This window comes from Aphanomyces astaci, assembly GCF_000520075.1.
Source record: "Aphanomyces astaci strain APO3 unplaced genomic scaffold supercont1.96, whole genome shotgun sequence".
NCBI lineage: Eukaryota > Oomycota > Saprolegniomycetes > Saprolegniales > Verrucalvaceae > Aphanomyces > Aphanomyces astaci.
In genome coordinates this window covers 1-22,193 of record NW_009798359.1, presented here as the reverse complement: position 1 = coordinate 22,193, position 22,193 = coordinate 1, and the positions used below count along the sequence as shown (strand labels likewise).

The following is a 22,193-nucleotide window of genomic DNA, read 5'->3' as shown; positions in this document are numbered from 1 at the left end:
TTGGAAACTGCAAAATCCTTCCACATATGACTCAATTACGCTGCTTTATCGACGAGAATGGACATTATGGACGAATATTCAGTCGATTAAACAATAGGAAAAGGGTGCCTCAAGGTGTACACTGCCAGCGTTCGCAGCAAGCTCCTAATTGCAGCACGAGTTGGAGTTCGATTGCTTGGCGGAGTCGTTGGAGAGCTACACATGTGCCATCAGTCAATCACCCATGGTTGGTCAGGAAGAGATATGTCGTGAGGGTACCGTGGTGCCATGGGGCTTGGTGGTACTACTGCCGACCAATTCTCGAATCGTAATGAGTTCCGAAGCCATGGTGAGGAAAGCTTCTTCGACGTTTTGCGCATTCTTGGCACTGGTCTCCAAGAATGGGATGGCGAGGCTGTCTGCGAACGCCTTGGCGCTTTCGAAGGACACGACCTTCTTCGTGGTCATGTCGCTCTTGTTCCCGACCAATAACTTACACGTGCCTTCGCTCGCATATCGATTCACTTCGTTCAGCCAGTCGTTCACATGGTCGAACGATTCCTACCAAGTGGGCTTAAGACATGGACATCATCCACATCGAATGAAGCAGAGTAACAAACCTGACTCGTGACGTCGTACACCATGATGATCCCATCGGCGCCACGGTAGTAAGCACTCGTGATCGTACGAAATCGTTCTTGCCCAGCTGTGTCCCACTGCATCAAGAAGACAATAACAGGATGAGGAGGAACTAGCGTGAGATGGACGTACGATCTGCAACTTGACCGTCTTCTTGTCGATTTTCACCGTTCGGAAGCGCTGTGACGACATACACATGTTATGGACTATGTCAACGACGGATTTGAACTTACAAAATCCACGCCAATCGTCGTGATGTAGCTCTCTGTGAACGCGTCGTCGGCGAATCGCAGCAGCAGGCACGACTTGCCGACGCCCGAGTCGCCGATCAACACCAGCTTAAACAAATGATCACTACGAGAAGGACGTCAAGTTCATTCTTCATGGAGGGAGGCTGAATACGCGGCAGGACGACGTACTAGTCACGAGCCATGCTTGAAGGGGTGGGCAGGGGAATTCTCCGATGCGGTCGGTTGTGAAGTGCGTGTTCCCAGTTGCACTATACAAAGCTCAGTACATGGAAATATCCGGATAAGTAGCGATCTTTCTGGCGGATGAATTATCTATTTTCGAGTCGATCAAATGCAATACTAATATAAAAATATTATCTTTGTACTTCGAATATACTACCAGGAACACTGAACATACTGCTCTGTTATTTCAATATTTTTCCTATAATATATATCATAAAATCATTTATAAACCTTCTTAGATGAAGCGCTTTCAACCATACTGGTATTCACAGTCAATTAACTGTAAGTTTCCATTCTCAATACAATTCGCACGATCGCAGACAGAACCAGCATGATTTGGAATTGCAACGATAGTAGTAGTCCTTCATGGTTATACGAATCTCAAGATGGCCTATTACTACTATTAATAGTATGCTGAGGAGGAAGGTACATTCGACGTATACTGCTTCGAAATATGTACTACTAGTATAAAATAATATCAGTGCGTATGACTTCTACTCGCAGGTTGAAATATTATTATAATATATATATAAATATGCCTTCCGTATAATTTCATTTTAACCGGACAATAAGCTTCCACATCTGTCGTCCTTCATTCGGGCAGCAAAATTCTCGGAAGTGCTGCAAAAGACTGACCGTTGGCAAGAAGCATGGGAGACAAGAGCAAGAAACTCGAGTTCATTGATGTATCAGCCGAGCCTCATGACTCCCCAGTGACATCTCCTCGCTCCAGGGCCGCCACGGCCTCGTCTTCGGTTGAAAACTCCCCACGCGCTGTACCGGCGTCTGCTGGCCTGTACGCCGCCGCAGCTTCCATTCGACGTTGCTGACGTTTCCATACTAGGTTGTCGGGGGTGACCGAGTCGGTCCGCAAAGCCAAGCATCCCGTGGCAGCCTCGTTCCATTTGCTCTTCAAACTCCTCGCGCTCGGCGTGTACATTTTGGGTGGGTTTGTCTCGAACAGCTTTGTGTTTATCTTTGTCATCTGCGTGTTGCTACTCGCGTTTGACTTCTGGACAGTCAAAGTACGTATCACATCCCCATCACCATCCCTCGAACTAATCCATGAGAAGAACGTGTCGGGCCGACTCCTCGTCGGGCTGCGGTGGTGGAATCGCATCAACGAAGACGGGTCCAACGAGTGGGTATTCGAGTCGCTCGAGGACATGTCCGAGATCGACCCCCTCGACGCCAAGATCTTCTGGACGGCCCTCTACGGCGCGCCGGGCGTCTGGACGCTATTCCTCCTCGTGGCCGTGCTCAAGTTCAACGTGGAATGGGCGCTCATCGCCATCGTGGCCCTGACGCTGTCGGGCGCGAACGTGGTCGGGTACACGAAATGCAGCAAAGGTAGTCCACCCCCCCTCCATCATCTCGCAGAGGACAATCTCATTTTGGTGCAGACGCCAAGTCCAAGATGCACTCGATGATGACCACCGGCGCGCTGGAAGCGTTGCACTCGTCCGCGGGCGCGTCGATCCTGTCGACGATCACGAACCTCGCCTTCTCAAATGCCGCCAATGGCAGCGGTCGGTCGTCTTCGCGACAGCAACCGGCGCACCCCAGTGTCGTCGTGTAGTTTTCTCGCGTATAAATACATGGACGAGAACGATGGTTGCACTGTGTTTGTGTACGTACTAAGCGATCGTCACACTGTATACTACTAGTATACTCACATGATTCGACAATAACAATATGGTATGATCAACATTATACACTTGGTATTAGTAACTATTAAAATAGTTACTTCACTTGTTTACACTTGGTATGAATAATGTATTAGAATAGTTACTATAATAATACCAAGTGTTCGAGTATGTAACGTGTCCAAATTAAGAGGCATGGGACAATTTAACGGACATCGGATTCAGCCAATCACCCACCTTGAAATGTGTGTAAACATACCTCTTTAAATGCATGTTCTCCTTAATCCCATGTATTTTATATATATCAATTGACAATTGGCTCTATAAATACATAACCCATTGGGGATGTATCATTCTGTCAGGAATGTACATACGTCAGAATATTATACCCATAAGCACAAAAAATATGCAAGTCAGTACTACTATTAACTGTAAAATATGTTCCGTAAATTGTCCCCTGGATTAACGTATTAATCCGTCAGTCATTTCAGATAAAAAAATTCATGCAAATCGACAGAATGAGTTAACGTCCAGTTCCAATTTAAGAGACATATTTCACAGTCCTAATGTCCCATTTTCCTAGCAAAACACCTCAAAAGTCATAATAACATTGCGGTACCGGTACGTGAAAATGAGATAGCCAATGATCTTTGAATACGTTAACTATTACTACAGTACGTAATATATATATATATATATATATATATATATATATATACCATTATCTTAGGAGGTTGGGACACCACGTTGAGATAATGCGTTCAAGTGGGCAAACACAACAGCTTCAAACTGCGCCAGTTCTGCCGGGGAGATCGGATGCAGTTCCAGCTGTACCTTGGCAGCGTCGGTCTCGTGATGATGAGAATGTTGGTCGTGATGATGAGAATGATGGTGATGATGCTTGGCAGACGCTTGTTCGTGAACTGCATGACCCACCAACGTGACCTTTCTCCACGTGATGTCGTTGTGTCCTTCAATACGAGCGGCTTGGGTCTATCATATATTATACCGTAACTACGTGATGAAATATTCATATTCAAAATAGAAAAAATATTTACCGCCGACAGCGCATTCACGAATATAATCCGCGCCGAGTCCGGACCTTTCATCTTGACGAGTTCGATCTCGCCGTACTCGCGGAACGCCGCGACGAGTGTTTCGTCCGAGTGCGAACCCTTGCTGTTGCTCCACGACACGCGAATCGTGCGTTGCTTGATGTCCCCTAAGCAAGGTCGGTGGATCAGTTTGCAACATGTTGGGAGAGATCGTACCGCGTTTGACGTCCTTTCCAAGCAAATGCGCGCGTTCTTGGGCCTGTTGTGCTCGTTTAACCTGCATGTCCTCGACGTGCTTCCTGGCTTTCGCTTTGAGATCGTTGATGACGTGCTTGGGTCGCTTGAGTTCTTGGGTTTCCCGTCGAAGCAGGTCGTCCGCCATCCGCTTGCGTTCCGCCCCCATCTTCTCTTCTCGCTGCTTTCTCTGCAGATCCGCCATCGTCACTTGGGAGATCTTGGCATCGTACTCTTTTCTTCTGGGCAGGATCTAAGAGGTACTGACTGGCTTGCTGCAACTCGTGAAACTTGTCCACTGTACAACACAAATGACACGTTAGACAAGGGCATGTCGTGCAGCATACATACCGTCGCCGCCCTTGTCTGGATGATGCTTCAGCGACATCTGACGGAACGCCTTCTTGACCGCATCGGTGTCCGAGAGCTGGGGCAACCCAAGGATCTCATACCAGCATGTGGTCGTCGTGGTCGTGCTTCGGTTCATCGTGGTTCTCGGGTTGTCCTTCCGCCTGCCAGATTCCGTATAACATGTAACGCTTATCCGGTTTGGTAGAACTCCTTCTGGATTGGGTACTGATTTCCGAATCGAAAAGCTATTGGCTATCAATTTTGAGTGGATTTGATTGGCTCTTACAGAAAGGACAAGTACATTCAACCAATCACAACTCCAGCGTGATTCAATATTGCTTAATTAGCCAAACCACGCGAATTTCGGAAGTTTATAGCGAATTCACAATACATTGTGTGTTCTGCTCAAAATTTCCTCCTGCGGTTGGTTGAATGAACCGCCAAACAATCACCGGACGTTCGAAATTGTATATAAAACTAAGTTTAAGAGGTATGTTTGTGCCTGCAACGCACCAATCAACCTTTTTAGCCAATCATATTGCAACTCATTCTTTGTAGCCAATCATACGCCTTTGCTCGATTAGTTGGCGATTTCATCAATCCCCCAAAATAGGGCAAATTTGACTGAAAAGCCCAATACTAGTATTGTGAATTCGCTAACGTTATACATATATAAACTTCTAAAATTCGCGTGGTTTGTCTAATCAATATTGAATCACGCTGGAGTTCGATTGGTTACTGTATACCTGTCATTTCTGTAAGAGCCAATCAAATCCAATCAAAATTGGATTAGCCAATAGCGTCGATTTGTGATTCGATTGACAGCGGAGAGATCGATACAAATTTCCAAACCCCGTTGAAACGAAATCCACAATACTACGTAACGTAAATGGCCAATTTATGGTGCAGTTGAAAGAGACCTCATCGTAGAATGCATCTTATTCGTCACTCATGACCGGGATTTCAATTCTGAGAAGTGCTGCGTGAAGCCGAAAGGTTGGGCATTCTTCTGCTTATTTAATTGGCTTGAATCGCTTCATCTTAGCGTTCATTTACTTCGATTTCCACTGAAATAGGTGGGACGGTTTATGGTGCACGGTTTAAGCTTACAGTTGAAATATGTACTACGTATTAGTGTGCTATTAAGCCCCTACAAAAGTATCATATATTTCTACTCCTTGACTTTGTATTTACATGATCGTTCATTCAAAACCAAGCTTGGATTGAGCTTTGTTGTTGAGAATTTCCTAACCTGGCTACAACCTCGCCGCGACATTTGATTGGCTTACAAAAAAGCATATTTAGCCAATCAGTGAAAAAGTTTTTAGATGAACCAACCAAATGTCACGGCGCGATTCGAATTCCGACAGTCAGTGCGAGTTTCGATTGGGCAGGGTCGTGTGGAATCTACTATTTACTGTTAGTGCAATACTTCGAAATACTATTACTACATAGTACTACGTAACTACGTAGTAGTAGCTAGTATAAGGATCCGTCATGATCGGTGGAAACTTGGTCAAGTCTGGACAACGCCCTGTGCAGCTACATTCGGACAAGTCCGAGATAGTTGTCGTACTTTAGCAACGAACGACGACAGTGCATTGGGTTCATATTTGACATGACATATACTTGAGGTATATTAGTTTGCATATGTGATTTTCAATGCACGTGCTGGTGGAACGATACTGAATACTACGTAGTATATACGTACACTAGTATATTGAAACGAATTTCAATTGGTGGGAATAACACGTTTATATATATATATGTATAATCGTTTAAACTGGTGGTAGGTGGGTAGCACCTACCACCATAGTATTTTTCATTTTAATACTAATATATATAGCACACGTTGTAAATATTAGGAATAACGCAAGATGGGATCGGACGTACGCAAAAGTATAGAAACATCTACAAAATAAACCTAATATACATAGTAGACATATGTATATTAGCTTTATGATATATAATTGTATATACCTAGTACGAATTACTTTGGCTTGATTTTGCTCTACTGGACCAGAAAGTCAAGTACATATTGACTGTTTTTAATGGTACTTTTGAGTTCTATGGGTCCATTTCGACTTATTAGTTGCTTACTCTTTGATATAATTAGTGCCGCAAGCTGTCGCCGTCTATCGAACCAACGTACGGCTAGATATTTCGTGCATTTTGGAGGCAATAATTACGCTCACTATGCTGGCAATAGATTACTATTTGCCAAGCAGGGTTCCACTCATTGGCTCCAAGTGAAATAATGGTGTACTATTATTATTGCTCTGTTTCTACACTTTTAGGTACGTCCGATCCTATCTTGAGTTATTCCTACTTATTATTTTCAACGTGTGCTATATATTAGTATTAAAATGACTATTCATCCGAGCATATATTTATATATAGATCAAGTTGGGGCTCTGACGTAGTTGACGCCGGGCATGATGGTGTACTTGTACTTGCGTCTCGTGGACAACATCCTCTGACATGGAGGAAGAAACGTTCAAATATATCGGAGGACCGATCCCAAGTCGTGCTGTACCAAAATATGAACTAACTAGTTAGTTGTTAATTACGGAACTTGACAAGCAAAAACATACAAAACAAGGTTGATTTATTTCATTACATGTCAATATAATCTCCGATGACGCTGGGATGATTTGGGATACGCTGCAGAGAATACATACTCGGTGCAAAATCAAAGCAAATTAACTACCCTATAGAGCCAACTTAGTACGAATATATGTGATATGTATAGATAGATTTATGGATGGGTCATACTACAGTAGTAACGAGTTTCGGTGATTCCACCAACGATCGCAAAACTTGAAATACAAATATTGATTATGAATAAATAATAAATAACGACCTACGCCCGGATCGGGTGTTGGCGAAGCAAATACACTTCGAGGTGGGTTTCCAGGAGCTCACGTTTCATGGATGAGCACGTGTGTTGGAGCTCAATGGACTTGTCTAGCCACCGCTGGGCTGCCTTGTCGGCGTGCGCAAAGTCATCGCTAAGTGACCATAGTGAGGATGACAACTAGGGTGAGGTCATACCTGAGTTGACGGCGTTCGAGGTGCAAGTCGTCGATGTACAGCAACAAGTTCTTGGTCATGGCCTTGAGTTCCATGGCGTGGTCCGCCGCCTGGTGCCATTGGCTGCGCGGACCTGCCGTTCCATGACGATGTAGGACTCCTGCAGCTCTTCCTTCGCTATCAACATCTTGTCTCGCCGCTTCTTTCGTGTCCGTCAAGTCGGCGCTACGTGACGACATGTATGCTTGAGAATAAAGATAGGTTGAGATCATATCTTTACCTGAGTTGGTTGCGTTCAATATGCAAGTCCTCGATGTACATGTACATGTCTTTCGCCAGGGCGTGGTCTTCCGCCATGGCCGCCTTGACACCTCCCTCAGCTCTTCTTCCTTTGAGAAGCAGATGTCATAAAGCGCCTCCTTCTCCGTGAGAATCCGTTGCGCCGCGCCTCTGCTCTCCGCCAAATGGGCGCTACATGACGACACGCATGATTGAGACTATAAATATTTATATCCTTACCTGAGTTCACGGACTTTGAGGTTCGACTCTTTCAGGTGCATGCACATCTCCTTGGCCAGGGTCTCCATTTCAAGGGCGTGGTCCGCCGCCATGGCCGTGTTGGCCGCCTTGGCCTCCCACAGCTGATCTTCCAGAGAGAGGCACTGCTGCGTGAGCTCCTTGTTCGCCGTGAACATCCGTTCCGCCACACCGTTGCTGTCCGCCAAGTCGGTCCTACGTGACATCATGAGAATCAAAACTAGGATAAGATCATACATGAGTTGGCGGCGCTCATGGTGCAGGTCGTCGATGTCCGCTTTGAGCGACATGATGCGGCGCCCTGCTTCGTCGAGCTGCGCCGCCTGCTTCTGCACGAGGCCAGAGTTTGAAAGTGCTTGATCCAGCACGCGGTTAATGGTTGGGAAGTTCGACGACATGGTTGACATGAGCGCACAAAGGTGTTCAGTGAGGCACCGTAAGGTGTCTTGTCGTGGCAGCTGAGCCAGGAGCTTCTTGATGCACTGCATCAGGGTCGTCGACGGCTGGGTCGTTGCCGAGGAGCCGTTGGGTGTGCGGCGAACACTCGAAGCCTGCGCGGCCTTGAATGGCGACTGCGTGGCATGGTGGGCGCTATTGATCTTGCGCCGCGCGTCCATGACATCTACATAGGTGTGATCAGACAGACACACACGGTGGACGGTGACCATCATTCGAAGTGTCATCTGTACGTACCTTGGATGCACATCATGTCGCTGGTTGTCGTGTTCTTGACGGCGCTGCTCGCCTTCGCGTGGTTTGTCATGCTCATCATCATAGCGGTAGTGCGCGATGTTATATTTATATTCAAGACCACATGAAAAGCAATCGAAGTTTAATTCGAGTCAAGGGTAGGATCTTTTTTGCAGCGATTAATCGATGGCCGTGGACTTGTACTTTGTATGTGCTATTTTGATTTTGACAATATAGCCCACTTGTATTGATTGATATTCAACATGTAGATTCAAAAAAATCTTATATTTAAATATTTCAAAATCGAAGATTGGATTGAGTTTTGATAATATTTATAGAATTATATATCCATACAATTAATTATCTGTGGTCATTTTCTGTAGACCCACTATGATTTCAGGGAATGGGGGGTACCATCATAAACTTTCCTGCTGATATCTTAAATTCATGCCACCCTTGGATTGCGACGAACTTGCCGCGCATCCTGGTGCTTGTCGGCTTGGGCATGATCGGGCGAAACTTGGTCAAATGGACAATGACCTGTGCAGCTACATCCGGACAAGTCCGAGATAGTCGTCGTGTTTTAGGTACGAACGACGACAGTCATCTCCTTCGTATTGAGCTGTTGACATGATCATGACAGTGAACAAGGCAGCGTTTGACATTGCCGAGTTAGCGAACTGGACCCGCGTGTGGATCGCGCGTTCAATGCGGACCATACGACTATAGGTGTTCAACCTGGCGGGCGAAAATGAGAGCCGAGATGTCCGTATAGCTCCAAGGTACGAACGACCCCACTCCAAGGTACGAACGACCCCACTCCCTCGGCCATCCATCACCTCCCGTCTATCTGCACCTCTTCAATCTTCCCACGCCCTTGCTCATGCGTTCCTCCATAGTGCCGCGACTTGGCCGTGAAATGCGGTACTACTCCATCCTCTATGCCATGTGTTTGTTCCTTACAATTCCTTGAAAGGCCTGGACATGAAGACCTTTGTTCAAGTGTCGAATTATTATATATATACCCCATAGTATATATATATATTATATTCCACATACTTCGAATTATTAAATATATTATATATATATATATATATATATGCATCTTTAAGGCGACTGACAATATTCTTCGATCAGCCTAATACATTTTTGGGTGTTGTTTCGACACATTTTCGGGTCAAATTTAAAAGGTGACCCTGGCTATGTATCACGTCAATGCAACCCATTTCAAGTGTATTATTCGAAAGAGTCGTAGAAATTGCTTCAGTAATAACAAGTTACAATGTCCTGGCAACCAACCAGGGTGTGAATAGCATGACACTAGTACAAGTAGCATCTATTGACCACATGCGACAAGAGCCACAGCATCGCACACACGGCGATGGGTTGTGGTCGACTAAGTTGTTTCCGTGAACCCACAGCTGGAACACGTGGCAGAGTCAGCAGCAACGGCCAGCAGGTTCATGGAGAATTCGTGGTTGGGGGGTCATATATATATGTTGGCTGAATGCAAACGAAAGCTCTTGGAGACGTAGGTAGGTAGGTACCTGCAAAGAAGATGCGGTCCACAAGTCGACACAAGCACGGAAACTGCTTCCGTTCGTCCACCAAGAGGCGCGCCAATGGGGGAATACACTGCGAGGGTGGTGGATCTGACATTGTCGGGGGGTTGGGGGTACGTCAGCCACTTGAAATATGACTACAAAATGAACCTAGTATATGGGTGACTTCGAAATATACCTAATATATTATAGAAATATGCATTCACTGCCAAGTACGAGTACACAAGGTACAAGTACAATATCATGCCCGACAGTGGCGTCAACTACGTCAGAGTCCCATGCTACAGTAGTTCTTTTAATATTGTTGTATACGCTCGGATGAATAGTATTTGTCATTTTAATACTAATAAATAGCACAGCAACACATTGTAAATAATATGAATAACGCCAGGTGGGATCTCCCAAAAGTATAGAAACAACTACAAAATAAACCTAATATATACAGAAGATATATGTCTACTGTAGTAGGTCTATTATATATATTTGTATATATACCTACGCCGTACAGTAGTACGATTACTCGACCAGAAAGTCAGGTACATATTCAATATTTTTTATGGTACTAGTACTTTTCAATTCTATAGGTCCTTTTCGACTTATTAGTTGACTAATCTTTGGTATAAATAGTGCCGCAAGCTGTCGCTGTCTATCGAACCAACGCACGGCTAGATATTTCGTGAATTTTGGTGGTAATAATTACGCTCACTATGCTGGCAATAGATTATTTGCCAAGCAGGGTTCCACTCGTTGGCTCCAAGTGAAATAATGGTGTACTATTATTATTACTCTGTGTTCTACACTTTTAGGTACGTCCGATCCTATCTTGCGTTATTCCTACTTATTATTTACAACGTGTGCTATATATTAGTATTAAAATGACTATTCATCCGAGCATTTATATATTTATATATATATAAATCAAGTTGGGGCTCTGACGTAGTTGACGCCGCTGTTGGACATGATGGTGTACTTGTACTTGGCAGTGAATGAGAACATGCTCACATTAAACCTACCCTGACATGGAGATGTTTGGGCGAAATGGTCATCCCTTGGGTGTGGACATATTGATTGGGACATTCGTTTATGGGTTGTGGTCGATTAAGTTGTTTCTGGGAACCCGCAGCTGGAACACGTGACAGAGTCAGCAGCAACGGCCAAATCGACGACATATATCCTTGGCCGTATTCGTCGTAATAGGCCTAACAACGTGATGGGACCCACGAACATGCCGCCATGCGCCAAAGTCCACTTGGTTGAGGGCATTCATAGAGTACTCCAAGCACAGGTCGTGACTTATTACCACCGAGATGGACGGACGGGGCGTACGAACAACCGCGTGGTGACGTGGCACGGGACGCGATGGTCACGCGTATCTGAGCAAGTTCGTCTCGAACGACATGAGTGTGCTGGCGAGCGAGTGCTAGCAGTCATCTACAAATGGCCTCGTGGTGGTGCTGGCTATTGTTGCCCAAGATCTTCATGATGTTTCCAATGAACAGCACGTCAGCGGCGAGTTCGCTGGGAAAGTACCACAATGCTAAGTCCACTGCGTACTCGGACGAGGATGAGATGAAGAAGTCGCAAGAATTCGCCCTAAGGGTCGACAACATGCGCCGCCATCATCCACGGCATCATTTGACGGAAGACCACGCGACGTGCATTGCATAGATACGACTTGGACGCGAGGGTGCCCGTGTCGATCGTGCGACTGCAGCACTCCAGCACCCCCTTCCATCGCAGCTACATTCGCTCGATGTGGTCCATAAGTCGACACAATCACGGAAACAGATCGAGTTCGTCCTGGAAATCCACCAAGAGCGCGGAAATGGGCATGGTGTTGTCCGTATGTCGGCGGACTCGCAACTGATCGACAAGCCCCAGCGTGAGCTCGACCTGTGGAAAACTAAGTGCACCAGCGAATGCGCCGCTCACTTGCAGACCCGTACTCAATTGAGTTCCATCGAGGATACATTTGAGTACCTTCTGAAGTAAATGCTGGTGGGGCGATCGTGGTTTGAATCGACACCGGTGAGTGTCGGGACAATGGACGTATCGATATCAACATTTTGTTAATCTTCACGTTAGGTTGAAACAAGAGCTCGAGCAAGTCTCCAGCATCCTATGGTGGGCAAGGATACGATTCAAGTCATATGTTGATGTGAGTACTACTAACGTTATCGTACAATTTATGGGTTGGACGTGGCACGGTGACCGTCAAAACACCCGAGACGAGCCCCTAGTTGAGTTTTCGAGCGTCGTGAGGACTTTACGTGGGAAAATGAGTTCAAAATGAGCCACCCCCACAATCAATACAAGGAACTAAACTCAGTTTTCCGTTGTTTGTGCCACGGCCTCCTATGAGGTCATGTATCGACGTTTCCACGGCTGTTGCCGGGTTAAGTTGTGTTACCAGTGGCTAGCTATCGCTAACCCCTGACATGCACTTCAAATTTGGCACTGAATTGGTTCAAAACGAAGGAGCACAAAGAAGCAGCGGAACACTAAAATGTATCGATCGTACGAGCACCGTAAGGTGACCCAGTGTAATCCACAGTGTTATTACATGTTGATTGAGTTTTAAATTCGTGTCGACCTCAGATGGGTGTAAACTGTCAGTGTCGTTCTGACACTGACAGTGAATGTAATACATATGGTGGGTAGCGTAGTAATATTAACAGTATTATCTCGTTTGGAGTACAGTGGTACTGTACCCAGTCTAGCAGTTGACAGTTACAACGTAACTGACACTCGCCTGTTTCAACCACGCGGTTTATGCCGTTACTTCAAGCGCATTTCCCCGACCTCCCATGAGCTCTTGTGTGGATGTTTCCACGGCTGACATCATTGAAGCTACAGCAGTCGCACATGGTGACTTTACGTTGGCTACCAGTTTGAAAATGTGGAAGGCTGTTACAAGCGCGTTGTGGCGTCGACTGGGTGCGGGGCATCCCGTTCGACTGGAACGTTTTGGCATTTTTGCATTTGACTCGACCCACACCCCGATTTTCTTCAACCACCCCCAGTTTCTCCACGACGCAAATATCGACGGACACGCCGCGTTGGAACCAGGTTCAGTGAAACGTGGGGGTTTGCAAGCCTGAAACAGTCTGTCTACATAGGGTTGACCTCCATAGCAAAATTAAGTTTGAGCGCCGTGGCCTTAGAGTTGAACGTATCCCGCGATGTTGTCGAGCGTTTTCTAAACCAATTGTTCATCACCCTTGGTCGACTTGTCGCCGACGCCAATGGCAAAATGATCCGGTTGGGATGTTTGCCTGTGGGCGATTGGCTCTACTGCAAGCACGCAACGTCGTTTCAATTTCAGATTCATCGAAAACGTCAAGACAAGTACAATCCGTCGCACTGTGGCACCAATGTCTCCAGCAAGGCGAGTAAATGCACCTCGGGTGCGTCCCAAAATTCGTTGAGTTCAACCAACAAGGCCATTGCAAAACCATCGTCCAAGAGCAGCACCACAGCACCCGAACGCAAGCTTCAGTCCAAAGCTGGAAGGCCATCGACATCAGGCCACTCGTTGAGCTCCCACCACCACCGCCCCATCACGTCAAGAAGCATCCAATCCAATCAAAGCGAGCATTTCGTTGCATCCAACGACAGGTACTATACCGCCGTAGTATTTCACATGGACTATCGTATAATACGAGTGATTTGATTGTAGTGGAAGCGCCGCCTCCACCAATCCCAGGTGGCCGAGATCATATCACACCCTATTCCCAACTTGTCGATATGAAAAGGTGTGTTCGTTATAGGGACGTGTTGGAGCAAGTGAAAAAAGCCATCCTCGCTCGAGGGGGGGCCAATGGCATTCAAGGGATCAGCCGCATGATGCGCATCATGGACGACTCGGGAGACAAGAGGCTAAGTCGCGACGAGTTCAAGTTTGGCCTGCGCGACTATGGCGTCGACTGCTCCGACTCGGACGTCGACAGCCTCCTGCGCGCGTTCGACACGGACGGCGACGGGTTCATTTCGTTTGACGAGTTTTTGGTCGCCCTCCGCGGAGACATCAGCCCTCGTCGTCTACGGTTCATTGACATGGCGTTTCAAAAGCTGGACAAATCCAAAGACGGTCGAGTGACCATCGACGACCTCCGAACCGTGTACGACGTGTCCAAGCACCCCGAGTTTATCCAGGGCAAGCAAACCGCCGATCAAATTCTGTCCGAGTTCCTCCGTCAGTGGGACACTGTCGACCATGATGGTGTCGTCACGTACGACGAATTCGTCACGTACTATCGGGTGCGTTTATTTATTTGTATACGTTCGTGCTATATGCGTCTCGCAAACGGTTAGCATTCGGGTCATGATGTGGCTAATAACAATACATGCGGGTCGTTTATTGGGGGTTTAAGTTCGAGCTGTTTGTGTGTGTAGAGCGTGAGTGCGTCGATCGACACGGATGACTACTTTGAGTTGATGATGCGGAATGCATGGCACTTGTCTGGCGGCGACGGGCAGTGTGCGAATTCATCCATTAAGCGCGTATTGGTCACACATCCCGATGGCCATCAAGTAAGTTGTCAGCAAACCAACCTTTTAACGTGACGACTGGTGTGTGTATGTGTAGTCTGTGGAACAAGTGGACGAGACCGAAAAGTCCCCCGAGCTGGAATTGTGTCGCGAGAGAGATTTCGTCAAGTACTGTAGCTTGTTGTTGTTTACGCCACCGTGTACGGTGGACGTGTTGGCCCAAAAGCTGGGCGCCAATCGAGTGCTCGGCAACGGTCAAGAGCGAATTCACGTCAAAGTACTCGCCAAAGTGCTGAGCCACTTGGACAAATCACTGTCGTCACGACAAGCCCAAGTGATTGCCAACTCGTTCGATACTTGTGGTAAATACTATGCGACACACCATATTGGAGTGATTAGTTTATATATCATTAAAGGTCGTTGGTTGGGGGTTCCGGGGTTGGAAATTCCGGGGTGTAGGGCTTTCTGGTTGAATCTTGAACGACTGTGCTATGATATAGGGACGCAATTGCTCCATATTCCGTCGATGCACCAAACGTTGGCCCGTCGATTCGGAACACGTCATGAGCCTGCGAAGTCGATCATGGACAAATTGAAGTTCAAACTATGTGCCTCCAACCCTTCAGGTGGGATTCTTGGGCTACAAAGGTAATCAGTCTCGGTAAGCCAAAACAACATACATATAAATACCATATAGAGTGCTGCGAGATTGGGACACCAGCGGCGACGGCTGGTTGAGTAAAGATGAGCTGAAAAAAGGCCTGGACCAGTGTAAAGTGGACTTGAACTTGCAACAAGTCGACCACCTCATGACGCTGCTGGACACGGACAAGCGCGGCGGTATCCGCATCGATGACCTCTTAACCGCCTTGCGAGGGGAATTGAGCGGGCCGCGACTGGCCCTGGTCCGCCAACTTCATGCCAATTTGGAGGCCAAGTGCAAGGGAAACGTGATGCTGGCCGACTTAAAACTGCATTTTAATCCATCTCGTCAACGCAGTGTGGTTCAAGGCAAGCTAACCGAGCGGCAAGCGGTCGTCGAGTTTTTGGCCCAATGGGATGGGAGTATAGACAACAGCAACCAGAAGAAGGAGAGGGTGGTGACAGTACAAGATTTGGCAGCGTACTACGCGGTACGTTTGGTTACTTATTCATCCACTCATTGGCCATTGAAAATGAGGAAATATATGTGTAGAACATCGGAGCTTCCATCGACGGCGACGACGAATTTCACCAATTGCTTCGAGATTCGTGGCATGTGCAAACAGCACAACCAACCAATACCCGCCCTCAAACCAACGCAAAGTTATCTACAAAGGTACATACATATATAGGATATATATATTACCCAGCACTAGAAACCACATCATTCATGCGTAAACCATATCTTGGTACGTTGGCTTAGAATACACATCGAGCTGGCGGAGAAGGTGTGTCTAGTGCTATTTCCGCCCGTAGAGGAACCCCTCCAATTGGAAGTGCTACGTCGAATCCGGTTAAAACCCTCGCCGAACGAGAACACGCTCTCGTAACGATGAAGTCGATGCGTGACAAGGCCGCTCTAGTCGTACAGTCCAAGTTCCGATGCCACAAAGCAAGGGTTATCGTCGACTGTGTTAAGCGGACGCAGGCCGCCCAAGCCGCTCGACGTCAAGAAGTCGCCGACGATGCTCGAAAAGGCAAACCACGAGTGTCTCGACCCGCCCTCAACTCGTACCATGGGTTTTAAGAACACTCTGGAGTACTCGTATTATTCGTTTCGAGTAAAAACGCATCAAAGTCCTTCATGGACGTCGAGATGTTTTCCCAAACGACGTGGTGGGTGATGGCATCGGGGACATACCCAAACTTTTTCTTGACTTCCAACTGCGTCAGGTGCAAATACTGCCGAACGTCGCGAAGCAGCCGCTTCATGATCGTCTTGCCTTCAAGCGTGTGCTGTGTGCACTTGACCACATCCTGCCGCGCCGCCAACAGCACCTGCTCGTGCCGGGCGCCTTCGGCACGTAAGAGACGGAGGTCTTGCGCCTGTTTGGCAGTGGAAGCTTCCACGTCTTGTAGTGCTAGACTCACGCGGCTCAACTCTCGTTCCAGTCGAGATTTCTCCTGTGTCCAGTCATTTTGCAGGTGTTCCCGTCTAGCCAACTCGGCGGCATCTGTCACGAGCCGCGACTCTATCCACTGTACGCACGTTTGTCCAATGCTAAACATCCCGCAAAGCTACAAAGGTTTAATTGAATATGTTAAGATCAATAACACTGTAAAAGCAATGAACCGTACATACTAGTTTTCGCTCTTGATATGCAGTGGGGGACTCTCCTTCGTTTGGCTGGACCTGTTCGGTTGTTGATAGAGCTCGTTTTCCATTGGCATCCTCCGCTGATCCAAATCGTGCACGCACCACCAGCAATTGCTCTACAAGTTGTTCAAATGTGTCCTCCATGAACGTCAATTGACTCCGCGTCTGCACATGGGCGGCACATTCGTTGGCGGACTTGCTTTTCCATAGCTCCAGCTCTCGTTGTGTCCTGGCTAGCTTGTCGATCAGTTGCGAGTCCTGCACTTTAAGCTCAGCCAGCATCTCGGACAACGCCACGCGCTCCAGAATTTGCTGCTCCATGTCGAGCAACTTCTTTTTGAGTTTGCGCGTGTCGTCCTTTTCCTGTTGCATTTTCAGACGCTTTGGGCCCCATGTGGTCATCAATTCCACCGCGTGCGCCTTCCACACGCGCAATTGGGCCAGCTCCACTTGCATCTCGGAAACTGACTCGCGAAGCGCCAAGTTTTCTGACTCGGTCGCGTAGAAGTGCTCCCATGGTGCGTGGTGTTGCCGAGCCATACTGTACTGCAGTGAAACAGTGCGACTTTCGAACAAGTGACGGTTGCATGTAATAATGTTCTTGAAATTTGTTCATACGCAACCTCCAAATCCATCATCCATAGTAAAGCAATATCTCAAAGTACTTGTTAGCGAGCATCACGTCATGCACAACCATGCAAAATCTTGCATGCCATAACATCAAAGGTCCGACCGTGAAGTGGTCATTTATAGATAACCTGTGTCCGAATTATCCTATTTAGGGTTATAACTAGGACAGTAGGGGGGCTCCTCGGCCTGGTTCGCTTCGCTCCCGGCCTCCGGTGCTCCCAACCTTTCGATAGATCATTCCTGTTATATTGAGTCGACTCGCGGGTGAACGGGCCTGGTTCGCTACGCTCCCGGCCCTGGCCTAAGCTCGCTCCTAAGCGTTCTGGATATAGAATATTGTATGTACTTGTATAGGGATATTATCAGATATACCCATAACTCCTAGTCCTAATTTCAATTATTGCGATCAACCTCCGACCCCTCTGATTGGTCGGAGGTGGTCGGACCTTTCGCATTATTCATCCACAAGGATAGGGGTCAACTATGAATAACCTTGGGGTCTACTCTGTAAATTTACGTAAAGTGCCAATTAATGGCGAATAAAGCTATGATACCTATGTATTTGAATTTTGAGCTGTACCGCATGCACTTTTTCGGCATGGACATGGTGTGACGCATTGCGACTGGCAGTTGTCACTTGGTAGGCAGATTCCGTTGAAGTTATTATGGAAAGTCACTGTATTGCAAGGACTTCCCTGGAAATGAGACTAAACTATTGCAACCTATATTCGAGCTAATACGTAACGTTAGTAAAACCTAACGTTAGTGTATGGTCTGTTCAATGAGACCTTGACGTGCAGTGTTGGTACATTGCAAATGATGCCATCATGATTCACAGTCCAACAAATGAGTCGCAAAATGGATAACGTTATGCCCTTAGGCGATGCCCAATTTAGTGCAGTACACAGGGCAGTCTGGTGAATTCTACAGAGGTGCATTCATCGGCACTCCTTGACTGTAAACTGTGGGTGGACTACTGTACGTACACCCTGGGAAGTAAATTGTCTTCGTTGGGGCAATGGATCCTGTGCCCCAAATACCGATTATTTTCACGAAGTACGGTATTTCGGGGGATACGAATAACTGCTGAATTATACGGATGGTAGGACTTGGTAGGTGTTGGTAGGAAGTGGTAGGAAACAAAAACACCATATACAGGACCGCAGTAAAAAGCACTATTTTGGTCCGCGACTCGAATACATATATATACTATGTGATATGTATAAAATAATTCGAAGTCCGTGACAAATACAATGCATATACTATGTGATATATATAAAGACTATGTGATATATATATAAATACTATGTGATATATATATAATATATAATTTGTGATATATATTATGTGGTATATCTATGCATGGAATGATAAGATATTGTGAGCTTGTATTTGGGTCCACGGGTCAAGCTTGGCGCGCTCGTCGGCCGGCGCTTTCGTTTGGAACTTGTATATGAAGGTGGTGGACACATTCACAAAGGTCTTCACGTCCAGGGCTTTCAAGGAATTGTACGGAAGATACACATGGCATGGAGGATGGAGAAGTACCGCATTTCACGGCCATGTCGCGGCACTATGGAGGCACGATGAGCAAGGGCGTGGGGGAGATTGAAGAGGTGCAGATAGATGGGAGGTGATGGATGTCCAAGGGAGTGGGGTCGCTCGTACCTTGGAGCTGTAGACGGACATCTCGGCTCTCATTTTCGCCCGCCAGGTTGAACACCTGTAGTCGTAGGGTCCGCCTTGAACGCGCGATCCACATGCGGGACCAGTCCGCTTACTCGACAATGTAAAACGCCGTCTTGTTCACTGTCATGATCGTGTCAACAGTTCAATGCGGAAGCAAGCAAGAGATGCATGGAGGACTGTCGTCGTTCGTACCTAAAATACGACAACTATCTCGGACTTGTCCGGATGTAGGGACGACAAGTCCTTGGATTATTGTCCACGCAGTATTTGACCAAGTTTCGCCCGATCATGCCCACGCCACCAAGCACCAGGACGCGCAGCAAGCTCGTCGCCATCATGCAATCCAAGGGTGGCGTCAATTTATGATATCAGCAGGAAAGTTTATGATGGTACCCCCATGCCCTGAAATCATTGTGGGTCTACAGAAAATGACCACAGATAATTGTATGGAAATATTATTCTATTATCAAAACTCATTCTACGGAATTCGTAGGCCAGAACTTGACTTTTGTATGCAATCGTAGGCGCACACCCCTACGATTTCTCCATTTCGAAATCCTCCACCTCGTTTTTTTCCAAGTTATATACGAATTTGTAGCAAACATAAAATTTCGCAGTTCATTTGTGAATTGACGAAATCGTAGGGAGCTAGCTGGTCCTACGATTTTCATATCCAATGAGATCTCAAGAAAATCACAAATTGCCAATCCTCCTCTATCGTACACGTCACATGCCAAAAGGGAATGTGAGGCGTCCTAATGGTAATGCCATTGATAGCACTAGGTATGTCACGTTAGCAGTGCGCAAGTTGTGCTGCGTTGTATTAGTACGTAGTAGGAAGGAGCGATCGTTATGGAAGAGTTATAGTGATATGTTGATAGTCGAGCTGGACGCGTTTGCGAATAACGTTATCAAGACTTTATGGAAATTCTTACTAGTATGTGGGCCATAAGCACACAAGAGAAGTAAGTATATCTCTGTTATGAAGCAAGTATTGAACTATTTACGGGTTAAGTTGTTGACAGTGGCCTATCTACATTTCTCCAATTCAAGTGCACACAAGTGCATAAATTCTACTTCAGGAGTGTCGTTAATATCACGTGGTTGGATGTTTACCTTTGAGGACCTTGACGTACTAGTATGTAGTATGTATGGCATTACACTACTCCATGCAAATGCACGTTGGAGTCGTCCGACGGTAGCTGATGCCTTTCAAGCGGGCAAGGTCGTGGTGACGGAATGGATGCTTACTACAGTCAACGTTGATGTCGAAACTACTACCGTAGTACATACATGACTATGATATTCCATCGACGCATAATTGCACTCGTATCATGCAGCCTGCATTGCCAAGGACTATCCTCAATAGTGTTTCGTGATAAGCACGGATTTGTGATTGAATTATCCAATCACTGTACACGAGTGTTTTCATTGGTTTAATATGAAATCGTAGGCAATCTCCCTACGAATTCCATAAATAAGTCAATCCAATCTTCGATTTTGAAATATTTAAATATGTCAGAAATGTAAGAATTTTTTGAATCTGCATGTTGAATTTCAATCAATAGAAGTGGGTTATATTGTCAAAATCAAAATAGCACATACAAAGTACAAGTACACGGTCATCGATTTATCGCTCCACACAAGATCTACCCTTGACTTGAATTAAAATTCGATTGCGTTTCATGTGGTCTTGAATAAATACTACGTATATAACCTCGCGCGCTATCGCTATGATGATGAGCATGACAACCAACGCGAAGGCGAGCAGCGCCGCCAAGAACACGATAACCAGCGACATGATCTGCATCCAAGGTACGTACAGATGACACTTCGAATGATGGTCACCGTCCACCGTGTGTGTCTGTCTGATTGCGCACCTATGTAGGTGCCATGGACGCGCAGCGCAAGCTCAACAGCGCCCACCATGCCACGCAGTCGCCATTCAAGACCACACAGGATTTGAGTGTTGACAGCACACCCAACAGCTTGTCGGCAACGACCCAGCCGTCGACGACCCTGATGCAGTGCATCAAGAAGCTCCTGGCTCAGCTGCCACCACAAGACACCTTACGGCTCCTCACAGACCACCTTTGTGCGCTCATGTCAACCATGTCCTCGAACTTTCCTACAATTTACCGCGTGCTCGATCAAGCGCGTTCAAACGCTAGCCTGGTGCAGAAGCAGGCGGTGCAGCTGGACGAAGCGGGGCGCCGCATCATGTCGCTCGAAGCGGAAATCGACGACTTGCACCACGAGCGCCGCCAACTCATGTATGTTCTTAACCTAGTTTTTATTCTCACACATGCATGATGTCACGTAGGACTGACTTGGCGGACAGCAACGATGTGGCAAAACGGATGTTCACAGCGAACAATGAGCTCCCGGAGCAGTGCCTCGCTCTGGAAGATCAACTGTGGGAGGCCAAGGCGGCCAACACGGCCATGGCGGTGGGCCACGCCCTTGAAATCGAGACCCTGTCAATGGAGATGTGTATGCATCTCCAAGACTCGAACATCCAACTCCGTCAACTCAGGTAAGGATATGTTCTCAAACTAGTCAAAATTCTCAAGAATCATAATAAATCATATAGCCACCCTACCCATTGAAGGGATTAAACTTGCAAAGTAGCTTTAGATATGTTTCCACTCAGACCACTACTCCACAAAGGTAGCGGAAGTCGCACACGCTGATAGTGCAGACTTGTATTTTTATTCAAACTGTATTATAATACAACAACTACGTTTTGTATTCTCGGAATATTTTAATAAAAGTAAAATAATGTAATATCAGTAGAAGTCGCGCAATGAACTTGTATTTAATTTGACCCCGAAACTATTTCCAAAAATAATTACTCGCAAACACTTGGAAAGTTATAAGCTACA

At 46.6% G+C, this 22,193-nt stretch overlaps 7 protein-coding genes across 10 annotated transcripts; 3 read left to right on the top strand and 4 right to left on the bottom strand.

Moving 5' to 3' along the window:
• Positions 1-13: 13 nt before the first annotated feature.
• H257_16979 (hypothetical protein) lies at positions 14-1,112 on the bottom strand. The gene is made up of 6 exons (XM_009845606.1): positions 1,038-1,112; positions 852-972; positions 751-798; positions 600-695; positions 259-540; positions 14-195 (listed from the first exon to the last, which is right to left on the bottom strand). The coding sequence occupies exons 1-6, from the start codon at positions 1,049-1,051 to the stop codon at positions 145-147; spliced, it is 612 nt and encodes a 203-aa protein (XP_009843908.1). The 5' UTR covers positions 1,052-1,112; the 3' UTR covers positions 14-144.
• Positions 1,113-1,688: 576 nt separating this feature from the next.
• H257_16978 lies at positions 1,689-3,438 on the top strand. Of its 2 annotated transcripts, XM_009845605.1 has the most exons (5): positions 1,689-1,887; positions 1,936-2,116; positions 2,165-2,441; positions 2,495-2,721; positions 3,321-3,438. In XM_009845605.1, the coding sequence occupies exons 1-4, from the start codon at positions 1,742-1,744 to the stop codon at positions 2,668-2,670; spliced, it is 780 nt and encodes a 259-aa protein (XP_009843907.1). In that variant the 5' UTR covers positions 1,689-1,741; the 3' UTR covers positions 2,671-2,721; positions 3,321-3,438. The 2 variants fall into 2 exon arrangements, with proteins under 2 accessions (XP_009843907.1, XP_009843906.1); XM_009845604.1 differs by lacking the exon at positions 3,321-3,438 and having other exon boundaries at positions 2,495-2,894.
• H257_16977 (hypothetical protein) lies at positions 3,434-4,541 on the bottom strand. The gene is made up of 4 exons (XM_009845603.1): positions 4,378-4,541; positions 4,009-4,324; positions 3,796-3,959; positions 3,434-3,730 (listed from the first exon to the last, which is right to left on the bottom strand). Exons 2-4 carry the CDS (start codon positions 4,229-4,231, stop codon positions 3,464-3,466), a joined length of 654 nt encoding a protein of 217 aa, XP_009843905.1. The 5' UTR covers positions 4,232-4,324; positions 4,378-4,541; the 3' UTR covers positions 3,434-3,463.
• A 2,656-nt stretch (positions 4,542-7,197) lies between these two features.
• Positions 7,198-8,734, bottom strand: H257_16976 (hypothetical protein). The gene is made up of 6 exons (XM_009845602.1): positions 8,641-8,734; positions 8,185-8,569; positions 7,930-8,142; positions 7,691-7,881; positions 7,432-7,635; positions 7,198-7,388 (listed from the first exon to the last, which is right to left on the bottom strand). Exons 1-5 carry the CDS (start codon positions 8,720-8,722, stop codon positions 7,625-7,627), a joined length of 882 nt encoding a protein of 293 aa, XP_009843904.1. The 5' UTR covers positions 8,723-8,734; the 3' UTR covers positions 7,198-7,388; positions 7,432-7,624.
• Positions 8,735-11,495: 2,761 nt separating this feature from the next.
• On the bottom strand, positions 11,496-12,032 carry H257_16975 (hypothetical protein; the record flags this gene model as incomplete). Its single annotated transcript, XM_009845601.1, has 4 exons — positions 11,496-11,572; positions 11,635-11,792; positions 11,872-11,939; positions 12,012-12,032. 4 exons carry the CDS (start codon positions 12,030-12,032, stop codon positions 11,496-11,498), a joined length of 324 nt encoding a protein of 107 aa, XP_009843903.1.
• A 917-nt stretch (positions 12,033-12,949) lies between these two features.
• Positions 12,950-17,541, top strand: H257_16974 (hypothetical protein). Of its 3 annotated transcripts, XM_009845599.1 has the most exons (11): positions 12,964-13,268; positions 13,319-13,817; positions 13,879-13,905; positions 13,970-14,459; positions 14,595-14,732; positions 14,788-15,052; positions 15,191-15,338; positions 15,388-15,823; positions 15,886-16,008; positions 16,096-16,508; positions 16,566-17,541. In XM_009845599.1, exons 1-10 carry the CDS (start codon positions 13,007-13,009, stop codon positions 16,417-16,419), a joined length of 2,712 nt encoding a protein of 903 aa, XP_009843901.1. In that variant the 5' UTR covers positions 12,964-13,006; the 3' UTR covers positions 16,420-16,508; positions 16,566-17,541. The 3 variants fall into 3 exon arrangements, with proteins under 3 accessions (XP_009843900.1, XP_009843902.1, XP_009843901.1); XM_009845598.1 differs by having other exon boundaries at positions 12,950-13,268; positions 16,096-17,541; XM_009845600.1 differs by having other exon boundaries at positions 12,950-13,817; positions 16,096-17,541.
• A 3,506-nt stretch (positions 17,542-21,047) lies between these two features.
• On the top strand, positions 21,048-21,848 carry H257_16973 (hypothetical protein; the record flags this gene model as incomplete). Its single annotated transcript, XM_009845597.1, has 3 exons — positions 21,048-21,123; positions 21,197-21,581; positions 21,632-21,848. 3 exons carry the CDS (start codon positions 21,048-21,050, stop codon positions 21,846-21,848), a joined length of 678 nt encoding a protein of 225 aa, XP_009843899.1.
• Positions 21,849-22,193: the final 345 nt, after the last annotated feature.

Excerpts from the sequence above, each read along its gene's own strand:
- H257_16979 (XM_009845606.1), bottom strand. Across the intron at positions 696-750 it reads AGACGGTCAAGTTGCAGATC|TGGGACACAGCTGGGCAAGA; the intron begins GTACGTCCATCT and ends TTCTTGATGCAG. Across the intron at positions 541-599 it reads TGTACGACGTCACGAGTCAG|GAATCGTTCGACCATGTGAA; the intron begins GTTTGTTACTCT and ends CCCACTTGGTAG.
- H257_16978 (XM_009845605.1), top strand. The coding sequence starts at position 1,742 with ATGGGAGACAAGAGCAAGAAACTCGAGTTCATTGATGTATCAGCCGAG. Across the intron at positions 1,888-1,935 it reads GTACCGGCGTCTGCTGGCCT|GTTGTCGGGGGTGACCGAGT; the intron begins GTACGCCGCCGC and ends TTTCCATACTAG. Across the intron at positions 2,442-2,494 it reads GTACACGAAATGCAGCAAAG|ACGCCAAGTCCAAGATGCAC; the intron begins GTAGTCCACCCC and ends ATTTTGGTGCAG.
- H257_16977 (XM_009845603.1), bottom strand. The coding sequence starts at position 4,231 with ATGGCGGATCTGCAGAGAAAGCAGCGAGAAGAGAAGATGGGGGCGGAA. Across the intron at positions 3,960-4,008 it reads TGGAAAGGACGTCAAACGCG|GGGACATCAAGCAACGCACG; the intron begins GTACGATCTCTC and ends GACCTTGCTTAG. Across the intron at positions 3,731-3,795 it reads TCGTGAATGCGCTGTCGGCG|ACCCAAGCCGCTCGTATTGA; the intron begins GTAAATATTTTT and ends AATATATGATAG.
- H257_16976 (XM_009845602.1), bottom strand. The coding sequence starts at position 8,722 with ATGATGATGAGCATGACAAACCACGCGAAGGCGAGCAGCGCCGTCAAG. Across the intron at positions 8,143-8,184 it reads CATGAGCGCCGCCAACTCAT|GACCGACTTGGCGGACAGCA; the intron begins GTATGATCTTAT and ends GATGTCACGTAG. Across the intron at positions 7,882-7,929 it reads CTCAAAGTCCGTGAACTCAG|CGCCCATTTGGCGGAGAGCA; the intron begins GTAAGGATATAA and ends GTCGTCATGTAG.
- H257_16974 (XM_009845598.1), top strand. The coding sequence starts at position 13,007 with ATGAGCTCTTGTGTGGATGTTTCCACGGCTGACATCATTGAAGCTACA. Across the intron at positions 13,269-13,318 it reads ACACGCCGCGTTGGAACCAG|GGTTGACCTCCATAGCAAAA; the intron begins GTTCAGTGAAAC and ends CTGTCTACATAG. Across the intron at positions 16,009-16,095 it reads ACGCAAAGTTATCTACAAAG|AATACACATCGAGCTGGCGG; the intron begins GTACATACATAT and ends ACGTTGGCTTAG.